Genomic DNA, 12,339 nt, shown 5'->3' on the forward strand with positions numbered 1-12,339 from the left:
TCTCCCTCCCTTTCTGTCTTTCTTATTCAGTCTACTAACTAAATTAGTTTTCTATTGGTAAAAGAAAAAAGCTTAGTCACATTCAGGAATGATCTCGTACTAATGCTTTGTCAACACAAAGTTGGAAACAACTACACATAAGATATTAAGAGCAGATAAATTAAACATACCTTCACATAAAAAGTAATTAACGTCCCAAGATATCATTCCACGTTAATGAAATTCGTGTTCGATTCCCGGTGGAGATACATGGCACAGTGGTTCAGGTCAGGCACGTATCCAAGGGGGCTTAGGGGCTCGAGCCTCCCCGAAAGTTTTCAGTTTACATTAGATAAAATGAGGTTTTTGGTTCCTTGTGGTGTGAAATAAAATAAAATGAGGTAAGGAGATAAATAATTATCGAGGAAAGACGGAGAGTGTTCTGTAACCCTATTTTTGATAATAGCACGTATCCAAGTTGGGAATCCGGGTGATCGAGCCATTCCCCAGGAAATGTTTCAGTTTACCAGTAGCGTAGCGTCCTAATACGCCCATACGCCCGGCGTTCCCTGATTTAAAATTTTAAAAATGCGTAAATGCTGTAAATATAAAGTAAAACGTGACTAATTATATACATGTTTGAGCATAATGGCATTATAAAAGCTATTTTTCGCGATCCGTCTACAACGCTCCACTAACAGCTCTCCTTGTAGCATTTCTCTAATGTCTTTGCTTGCCGGACGCCGGCTAGGTTTGGCGTACAGGACCATGCCTGCCTGTAGGCAGAGAGAAGGAGGGAAAGCTTGTGGCTTGGATCTCTACAGCAAGAGCGAAATGCTCTCGCCATACACGGGCGTACGGAGACCTGATTGGTTCTAGGGGCCATGTGACCTTTCCTGCCTTCCTATTTAAGGCGCTGTACTTCCGATGCAGACGACCCTCTGTCCTCTTGGACCTGGCGTGGATACCTCACGGTGCCCAACGAAGCGCCAGTTTCGACAAGAGAGCATCGCGCCGAGCGGCGGCCAGCATCGGCGTGATGGAGAAGCCAGAGAAGACAACCAGTCGCAGCTCTTCCCGCGAATCTCGCGGAACCAATCACAGAAGACGTACGGACCACTTCAGTGATTCGTCGGATACAATAACCATTCACAAGCACCTATCTTCTGATTGGACTAATCAAGACGACCAACCACAGCAGACTATAAATAGCCAGCGCCAACACCATTCAGACGTCTCGCCAGCTGCTTCAGATCAGTCGGGAGCTAAAGAGAGGAATATATCCAGTTCTACAGGGGCCATCTCTAAAAATCCACCTCTAAAAAGACGGAAAACAAGACAAAGAAAGTCAGCACAATCCGATGAAACGGATATTTCTGATACGTCCGCACAACAACACCTATTTTCGAGATCCCAAATTACTATAGTCGACGCGGAAGGATTTCAACCGGCTCCACCCCAGAAAACAAATCTTCCGAAGTCAATAGATACAATGGGGCTTCCTCCGCTAGAAATCTCTAATATGTATGCTAGTTTGCAACAAGATGAGCAAAATACAGAAAAAGATAACATAGAAATGCAAATCGATGGGGCAGTAGGAGGGGTGGATGTCCCCCAAGATTTAACAAATAAAAATCCTACGACTACACGTCGATGTCCGCTGCTTTATGTTTATGACCAGCCTGCACCACACAATTTTGTTAGTGTGTTGTCGGCAAAGTTGAATATAAATCCGAAAATCAGGATCACCAGAGATAGCATTCGTTTTCATATAAATTCTCCATCAGAATTTACTCGACTGTGTAATTTTCTGAAACAACAGAATATAAAGCATGCCATTGCTCCAGAGAGAACCAATGACAAAGTAAAAGTTGTTCTCCGCCTTTTACCGATCGATTTATCTATTTCGGAAATTTGTGCTGCGTTACATAAAGAAGGATATCAAGCGCTGACGGTACAACAAATGACCCAACGAGCTGCAACATCAACACAGAGGAAGAAAATTCCACTATTTTTGGTGACACTTCTGAAATCGCCGGATGTATCAAGCATCTATGAACTGGACTCCATTGGCCGCTATAGCGTACTAGTAGAACCTTACCGTCCACCGTTGATTCTGCAATGCTTTGGATGCCAAAGATTAGGCCACACGCAGCGAAATTGTTTTACAACTCCACGTTGCGTGAAATGTGGGAAGGCCCACTTGGCAAAAGACTGCACTTTGCGAGAAGACCAACCCCCGAAGTGTGTCAACTGCGGGGGTGCTCATCCTGCTAATTATCGTGGATGTCTAGTGTTCACTGCTAGTCAATCTCGTTCAATCAAGGCAGTACAATCAAGTCAAATTACTAATAGATCAGTGCCTTTAACTGCTCCAAGAACTGCAAACATTCCTATGTCTTCTGCAGGGTCTGCAAGTGCACCACCAGCCGATCAACTCCCAACATCATCGCAGCCTGCTTCTAGACCTTCAGCAGTATCCCAACCGCTGACGTATGCTAAATATGTAGATCTTCACAACAGACAAAGAAGAAAATCATACGTTCCACTCCCTACTACTACTGGTGATGGTTTTATTGCCCTTTTGGAAATAGCAAAAACTTGGAACCTAACAAGAATCTGGCAACATCTTTCCAGAGGGCTTCAACATATCTCCCAGGCTACTACTGGAATGTCAGTCATCAGCACCATTATTCAAATATTATTGGACATGCAATCTGATGGCTGCTTTTCGTAAACGAAATTTGCTACGTCAATTAAATCTGCTGTTCTACAACGATAACGGCTTAAAACAACAATCGCCTGAGTTATATCAGCAGATAAAGGAAAAGAGAGTGGATATTGCACTTATTAATGAAACCCATTTGAAGCCTAATATTCATTGGAGTTTGCCAGATTATCGCATTATACGAGAAGACAGAATTGGTCGACCAAAAGGGGGTCTCCTTATTTTAGCTCGTAAAGGAATGAATGTGGCTCAAATAGCTCTCCCACAGTTAAAATCTATAGAAGCCATAGGAATTCGTATACATGCAGCTGACAAAGAACTTATTGTTGTCGCAGCCTACAGACCTCCTAGTTTTCCCTTACAAGAACAGGACATTCTTACCTTAAATTCTCTTGGATCTCATGTGGTGGTCGCTGGAGATCTAAATGCGAAACATCCTGAGTGGAATTCAAGAGTTTCCAATACAGCTGGTAATCTTCTTCGTCGGATCTTACCAACTACCTCATTTTCGATCTCTGCACCGAAGGACCCCACCTTCTACCCTACAGGCAGAGGCCTTCCAGACGTATTGGATATACTCTTATGTAAAGGAATTGGAGTGCACATCGTTCCTTACGTGGTGGATGCTTTAACTTCGGATCACCTGCCGGTTTTTACAGCTTTGGCTCAGGGAGTCTATTGCTATCGTCTCCAGCCTCCGCAAGTGTTCTTTACTAATTGGGAACAATTTCAACGAAATACCCATCAAAAGCTTGACTTGCATCTACGTATGGAAACTTCAGAAGAAATCGACACTGCAGTTCTACACTTTACATCAATCGTAGCCAAAGCATATAAACAAGCTACTATAGAACAACAAACTACCAGAAAAATTACTGTATCACCAATATTTACGATTCTTCTACAACTTACTCGTCGGGCCCGACGCAGATGGCAAAGAACACTTGCTTTCCACCACAGATACGAGTGGAAATTTATCGCAAATAAACTACACAAATACCTCGAACGTGACAGGATTTCTCAGTGGGACGAACGCCTGCAAAATCTTACCGTGCAAGATCCTTCTTTCTGGAAATTGGCAAGACACCTAAATGCCAGGGATTCCGGAGCTCCAACTGTACTTACTGATAATAATCAAACGGTATTGGCTCCAGAGGACAAAGCCGAACTTCTAGCTCGCCAATTCTATAACAACTTTCAAGTAAATGAAGATTTAATAGACCTGGACACTGAACAAGCTGTAGCACATAGCTATCTGCATCTAAAGCAATTACCAACTGAATTAGATGCCTCTCATATTTCTCCAAGAGAAATCAGCAAAATTACAAAGACATTAAAAGCAACTTCAGCGCCAGGTTCAGATGGAATTCCCACTTCTGCTTTACAAAAATTAACTAGAAAAGGCTTTGTATTTCTCTCTAAACTGTTTACAGCTATTTTGAAAAGCAGTTATTTCCCGACCATCTGGAAGACAGCCAAAGTTATCGCGATCCCGAAACCTGGCAAAAACCCAAAAGAGGCTGTCAATTATAGACCCATCAGTCTTCTTTCTCACGTCAGCAAGTTGCTCGAACGAGTACTAAGAAATCGAATGACTAAGATAGTTGAAGACAATCATCTTCTCCCTAACCATCAATTTGGTTTTCGCCAGGGACACGGAACCACGGAACAACTCCTTAGGGTTATCGACTATTCTGCATCTCACCTCAACAGAAAACATCGAGTTTTAGGACTATACATCGATGTCCGCAAAGCATTTGATCGAGTTTGGCATCGAGGTTTACTACATAAATTGATACAATTACCAATGCCACTATGTTACAAAAAGTTCTTTTTGTCCTATTTATCGAATCGCCAATTCCGGGTAGCGGTGCAAGGTTCATCCTCCAATGCTTATGCCATAGTTGCAGGTGTCCCGCAGGGTTCTGCGTTGTCTCCTATGCTGTATGCTCTTTACACGGCCGACATTCCGGAAATACCAAATGGACTTACCGCAACATATGCAGATGATACTGCCTTTTTCGTCCATGGGCGAAAACTTTCCACTTGCGAAGACCGAATGAAGAAGTTCTTGCCAATATTAGAAAGATGGGCCAGCAAATGGAAAATTAAATTAAATCCGGAAAAATGCAACAGTATGGTATTTGGTTATGGAAGCTTCAATCAAAATCAAGCACACCTAACATTATTTGGCACCGCTATACCAGCTGCAAGAACAGTACGATATTTGGGAGTCCAAATAGACTCTCTTCTTACTTTCGGCCCTCATATCAATGCAGTCTGCACAAGAGCGAAGAAACGGATTGGCTACCTAACCCCAATGTTGCGATCTCCAGTTTTGGCCATCTCTTCAAAATTACATCTATATGCAATGATGGTTCGTCCCATTTTAACATATGCAGGTGCCGTATGGATGCAGGCCGCACATACGCACCTGAATAAAATCCAGCGAATTCAAAATGGTGTACTTCGTTCAATAGGGGGTTATCCTCGGCTAACTACTATTGTGCAGTTACATGAAGATTTAGAAACGTTATATGTAAAGATGTACTTAGTTACCATCGATTTAAATTATGGGACAAATTAGCTACTCATCCCAATCCTTTGATTCAACAAATTGGGAATATCAAAACTAAATACAATAGAATCGCACTTCCCTATGTATAAAAGCTAATCTGACTGGCTTCTCAGAACCAGTGGTAATAGTTACCACCTTTATGTATGTATTGTCTTGTATTGTTAAATATAGTATGTATTGGGATTTTTGGGGAACAGTTGAAAATGTAACCTCTTGCGACAGATGCAGAGGAATGGTTATTGTTGATTGTTAAATTTTTATTGTTGTAATTCAAATAAATAAATGACACCTGTAAATGAATCAATAAACAAGAAGCAGGTTCCCCACATGTGATGACCCCCCGACCACATTTGGTCAAAAAAAAAAAAAAAAAAGATGCAGACGACAGAAGTAGAATTCCTACCCGGTTTTTAGCGCTCGTGCCTCTGCTCATGCTGTGTGATGCTACAATAAGCAATATTGACTGACGTATCTTTCTTTAATGACCACTGCATCGTGTAATTTATCGCAAGAACAGTGAAGTGCATTAAAAACTAAAAGAACAAAACAGTTTTTGTCAAACAAGTTGATAAAGTCCTCGTGGTAGAAGTTCAGCCTGTGGCTGCTCTACCACCTAACCCGCAAAACTATTTATTTTAAAAAATATTTTTTTCGTTAGTATCCTAACTGCCTAATATTGTGCCAGTGGAAATGTTTAGTATTCGTTTCAAAACTCTTAACATTGTATGATCTCTTGACAAAATTATTTTAAAATGTTTATCAGCATTCTCAAGATACAATAAACAGTGGTCTGAAACTCTGAATTACTACTAATAGGCACTGTTACGTCAGTAGAGTGTACGATTGTTGGATCATCCACCCCCCCCCCCCTTCGTGTCGGTGTGTTTTGCACAGCGCGAGAGGTTTCCGGTTCTAATCCCGAGCCTACGCATGTTTGTTCTTTGTGAGTGTCTCTTCATCAACTTCATCAATATCATCACTCATATTCATATTTGCGATTAGCCAAAAGTGATAGAAAGCGAAGTAAAATAAACCAAATCATTCAATAGTTGTATCATCCACAACAATGAAGTCTACTGTTGTTCTAAAGGCGCTTGTGATTGAGGTAGGTTTTTTAATTACTTGCGTCATGCCGAAAGGTTTCCTTGATTATAAAATACTGTTTTGCTACAGATGTGTTACGTGTGGAGCAAAATACTCCGAATGGCGTGCGGTGTTTCTGACTTGAGCAATCTAATTAAAAATGGTATAAAACACCAGTGCTCCAAGCATTTATTGCACACTGAGGCATCTTATTTCCTACATAAAACAAGCATGGATCATGTTTTATCGGAACCCGGCTGACTTAATGTAATAAACACAATGAGATTGTGATTTTAAATAGACAATACATATGTCGGCTAATTCCATAAGTAAACTCTTAAGCAAAAAAAAAAAAAAGGGCTACCCTTCCTTCTAACTTGGCGTTCCCATCCGAAATGCTCATGCTACGCCACTGCAGTTTACACTATATAAACTTAGACTATTGGCTTCTTGAATAATGTGACGATAATTTAAGGAGATAAATAATTATCGAGGCAAGACGGAGAATGTTCTATAACCTTGTTATTGTTAATAGCACGTATCCAAGATGGGGATCAGTGGGATCAAGCCCCCTTCAGGAAATTTTTCAGATTACGTTAGATAAAATAAGGTTATTGGTGCTTGAATATATAATAATATATATAATATATAATAATTATAGAGGCAAGACGGAGAATGTTCTATAACCTTATTATTGTTAATAGCATGTATCCAAGGTGGGGATCAGGGAGCTCGAACCGCCGCTTCAGGAAATTTTTCAGTTTACACTGCATAAAATTATGTTTTTGTCTTCTTGAATAATGTGACGATAATATAACGAGATACATAATTATAAAGGCAAGACGGAGAATGTTCTATAACCCTGTTATTGTCAATAGCATGTATCCAAGGTGGGTATCAGGGTGCTTGAGCCCCCCACACAAACAGGAAATTTTTAGTTTACACTACATAAAATTATGTTTTTGTCTTCTTGAATGTTATGACGATAATTTAAAGAGATCCATAATTATAAAGACGGAGAATGTTCTATATAACCCTGTTGTTGATAATATTGCACGAAAACTTTTCTTGCGCTTTCGGTGTTGTCGCAGCAAACTTTCTGGAAGCTGCACAACACAGGTAGCACCACAAGTAGGACGATTCGTTGTAATTTTTAATCTCTGGAAAACGCGAGAGGGAACGTTCTTGAATAATAGAAGGAGTCGAACTACTGGCAATATTAACGAATCGTTATATCTGCGGAACGTTCTAGAATATAATGAGGATATAAATATGCGGCTTCAATTTACCGGTTGATCTGTACAACAGAATCGGTTAATGAGACTTCAGAATTTTCAGAGTATGGCAATTCATACAGTCGATTAGTGATCTGTGAGTGTCCATTGCTTGCTTTGTAAGATCTAGTGATTCGAAAATAAAAAGGACTGAATATCGTAATGTAACAAAGTCTACTAGTTCGGGTCCAAAGCTGAAGCCATTGACGACAGCGGAACTTCCGGAGCCTCAGTGTAGTGCAGCTAGTTCAGGTCGAGGGCCGAAGAGATCGAAGGTCTCTCTCTCCAAAGTGAATATTTCAGCGGTTTATTAAAACAGAAGTAAGCTTCACAGATCAACTGAAAATCAAAGTTTTGAGTGATGATTTAGTTGTGCCCGAACAAAATTTCATGTATGCAATCCGAGAATTTCATGGCATAAAAGAAATAATTTTGTTAAAGCCTACTGGGTTCGCACACACACAAATACTTAACTACCATGAAGGGACAATCGAAACTTTTATGAATGTCTAGAAGAGAAAGCAAGACGATGTTGCATATGTAGTTATTTTAACGGAAATTGCAGGCTCTACCAGGACCCGAATCTGGGCTCTGGCATACCGTGCCATTGCTCTACCAACTGAACCACCGAGCCACCCTTGACTTCGACTGAGTTTGCGCTAAAATGTATAAGCTCCATAGTGCATGTTCTGTGTATGTCAAATTGTAAGATGTTACCTGTTTTATTAACAAGCACAGAAAATAAAGGAGAAAGAAGAGAACTGAGGGGCATTCCCGGTTGAGGAGACATTTTTCTTCGGTGGTCAACACGAGCTGCCGCTTCGAGGTGACGATGACAGTGGCCTACTAAGGGAGATTTCACACTGTGTTGCTTGAGGATTTCACAAGTCGAACGTTGGTTTGTGAGGCCTTTTGTGTCGCTACGGTGTGAAACGTTTTTGTTGGTTCATTCCATACGTCATGTATCGCGTATCCCTTCGGTCTGAAATCTACTTAAGTCTTGAAGATCCAAGTCACAAGGATGGAAAATTAGGGCTTTGCTAAGGTTAGGTGCGAAGGCGAAAGCACCCTAAAGGATAATATCCAAATCTGCAGGAAGAACGCATTTTACCTAAGTCTCGAATATGAAATGATAAAAACTTCTGGTGAGTTGATTAAAAAAAAAAATGTGTCCGAGATAAAGAATGGCGTGCCCAGGATTATCGGTAGGGAGATTTGTAACGAATACTATTTCTGGTAGTCAGTCCTCATTTTGCCATATTTTCCTGTCTTTCACATTCCTTTCTTAAGTAATACTTGATCAAATGGGGTTATGACCATACCGATACTCCCTTGGGCACGTTACTAGAAATAAATAAGTAAGCATTTGATCATATTGGGAGACGAAACATTAGATGTGTTGTGCACGGGAGGGTTTTCAGAGGCCTGAATATGGACAATTTAGTGGGTTTCGGCTTTTATAAGAGCTGCAAACATGGGAGGACAAGACACAATAGTAGTGTTCAGGCTCGAATCAGATAAATATTCGAGAACTGTCTGCGTCCACCTTGCAGCCCACAGTTTGAATCTCGCTTTGTCGAGTGATTGTCCATCCCGTGCATGTGTAACGGCTTCGTAAAAACACTCAGACACCATAGATGTGTTGATGCCTGATGAGAAGAAATGGACAAACACACATACTGAGATGGTTCTGGCACACAATCTTAATGCATGGAGGAGTCGAGTGGTAAAAAACGTTCCGATTTCACGTTCTGATTAAAATGTCAGCCTTAAATAGTGGCAACCATTTAGGGGATAGTTGCTCCCCATTTTTTTGCCTCTTAATCCTAGGCCTTGTCTACCACGAGAAAATAAACTTTCCTTGCACCCCCCCCCCCACCCCTGTTTTGGAACCCAATCGCCACCACAGACCTTACACATACAATTGTGAGGTTCTATCTATACCCCTTGAAAAGATGATGTTCAGCCCCCCCTCCCCGAAAGGAATTTCTGGATACGTGCCTGGTTCAGGTCCCACTTTAAACTATTGGGCCAGTCCCAACTAGTCTATCTCTGCATAAAATGGACTTCAACACACACACAAAAAAAAATAAAAAAATAACGTTATTGAACTACAACAATATTTCATTTAGTGTTAGAAACTGCGATAGAATAATACTAGTATCAAAATACAACTTTAGTTTCTGATCTATACCATTTCATTAACCTTGTTTGACTTGATATTTTCTACAAATATTTGTACTCACAGCTGGCGAAATCCATCTTGCACTCGTGCCGATCCAATGGGTAAAGTGTGAAGTCCATTTCACAATGCAGCTTCACAGTCGCTCTGTAACGAGAGTAGAAACGAAAAACGAAAATACAGGAGTATGTTCGGTGTTTTTGCTAAGCCCAGAGTTGAATTCTCCCTCAAAAGGAAAATCACATCCACCAAACCCCGCAAGTATATTGATGAGGTATCAAGCTACGAAATGAAAGGAATTACGGAAAAATTCTCGAACAACGTGCTCAAAGTTTTAAAATTTAGTAATTGTTTATCTTGGCCCAATATGCAAGTCGAGTACTGTATTTCGTTTAGAAGCAGAAATAATCTTCTTTCCAAAAACGTGACTTTAAATTCTTAAACAAGATTGTCATAGTGTTCAAATGCAGGATATACTTTCTGAATTTTATATTTTATGTATCTTAGAAATTTCTTCTAAACCTTTTAGATTACCTGTATGCATTTTGCCGTATCTATAGATATTTTATACAACGGATATATATTCAAGCTTTGTTCTTACATACGAATAACACAATGCCTTTGATGCTTTATGTTTTGAAAATCTCTCCCCTGTCTAAGAATAAACCCTAGATTTCTCTAATTATGCGATCTATGTGTTTAATGAAATTAAGATTAGTACTGATAGGTATACAACATAATGTTTCTTGCGTAACATTTCCAGTTGGCCATTTTTTTCAGATCTTAAAATAACATTTTGTAATTGAGTATTGTCTTCTGGCATCATTACTTTCTCTAGTAAAATTTCAAGTCGTCAGCAATGTGTAATTTCTGACAAGGCAGTCAGATGAATCGTTTTACTTAATGTAAAAAGTGCTGGCCCGATATCAGACTTCTGCGGTACTACTGAAGTAACACTTATCTCAGTTAATGCATGACCTTTGTATGCAATACATTGCTTTCAATGCTGCAAGTAGTAAGCCAACGGTTCATGCAGTTTTTCGGATAGTTTAAACGTGATAATTTCCTTAACAGTACATCGTGGTTAACCATATCAAATGCTTTAATAACATCTGTACAAATCGCATCAACCAGTTTATCGAAAGTTCTGCTATTAAAACTAGTAATGTCAGAGAGAAATTTATTACCACTGGCATACAAGGAAATAATAAGACATGTTGGAACTTTGATATAACTTGCTATACATGGATTCGAAAATATTGACCGAGGTTGATAATGTAAGATGTGAATTTTTACCCATCATTGATATTCTTAGTTTCAGGAATGAGAGCAGGCAGTTGCTGCTTTCCATTTTTCTGGAAATTCGCGTGTTGACAATACTTAGATTAAAAATTAAATAGAGCGCGTACTTTGAGATTTCTGCGCAAGCTTTGATTACGTTAGTCAGTAACTTGTGAGATCCGCTTATTTCTTCTGCTTTAATGCCTTGATTGCATTTTCAATGTCCGAAGCTCTGATTTCTGTAAGATTAAGAATGTCAAGAATCTCGTGCCGTATATGCGTCGGCAATACTCTCATGTCATATTTCGGTGGAGAAATTTAAAACCAAGACTGAAATTGTTGTGTAAAAACATCAACTACAGATCTTACTTTATCATTTCGCTCACATTGGAGATGCACTACGTATAATACAGCTCCTATGTGTCCGAGACAAAACCGAGCAATGTCTCTACTCACGACATCTTGTAGACGACGGTGCGGTCCCTGGAGAGCTTCATGGAGCGGAGCGGGTAGAAGAACTGGAGGAGATTCATGTTCTTCATCTGGCGGATGTAAAGATCGGGGAACCAGAACTTGGGGACGACGTCTGCATCCAGGGAAACGGGTTTGTCCAGGTTCTCCTTGTCCAGGAAAGACTCGTTCACGGATACCCTCGTCTCCAGCCAGTAGATCCTCAGCATGATGTCCATCTCAACCTCCTGCGAAGATAAATATGTTGAATTCACTGAGCCCAGAGGCCCGTGGAGTTAGCCCGACAACTGTCGAGGAAATTAACCACATTGTGTCCATCTTTAGTGCCACGTTAGTGCTAGATTCCAGCTTCAATAGTTTCATTAGTGTTCCTATATTTCCAAAAAATATGGTCATTCCAAAGTGGAGAGGACTAAGTTGATGTTAGTGTTGGTTTCTGGTATCCGTTATTGCTGTTATACTTTTGGAGAAAGATCCAAAATCGAACCAACAAAGTTTAGGTTTATAAAATTTTACATATGTTGGCTTATGTTGTATTGGGTTCGTCTGGATTGGATAAGGTTTAGTTAGGCGAGTTTGGTTAAGTGAAGTTATTCTGTGAATCGGAATAAAATCTAGTTGAATTTTAAGTGAGATATGTTGTTCCTTTTAGAGGTTAGTGCTCTATCATACACCCAGTGCGTGAACTTACTATTAATAACAAGAGAAGAGAAATATGGAGTGTTAGAATGGCCAATCCAGATGAACCCAATCTAGCATAAGC

At 40.1% G+C, this 12,339-nt stretch overlaps 1 protein-coding gene across 1 annotated transcript in view; it reads right to left on the reverse strand.

Moving 5' to 3' along the window:
• The window catches only part of LOC145992635 (gamma-aminobutyric acid receptor subunit gamma-2-like), a 78,535-nt gene that overhangs the window by 44,128 nt on the left and 22,068 nt on the right, over window positions 1-12,339 (reverse strand). Inside the window, exons 4-5 of the mRNA XM_083129005.1 lie at window positions 11,562-11,803; window positions 9,889-9,971 (exon numbers count right to left, since the gene is read on the reverse strand). Coding sequence (XP_082985131.1) covers window positions 9,889-9,971; window positions 11,562-11,803 — 325 coding nt within the window. The remainder of the gene's footprint in view (window positions 1-9,888; window positions 9,972-11,561; window positions 11,804-12,339) is intronic.

The sequence above is a fragment of the Lepisma saccharinum genome, chromosome 9 (assembly GCF_977018435.1).
Source record: "Lepisma saccharinum chromosome 9, izLepSacc3.1, whole genome shotgun sequence".
Taxonomy (NCBI): Eukaryota; Metazoa; Arthropoda; class Insecta; order Zygentoma; family Lepismatidae; genus Lepisma; species Lepisma saccharinum.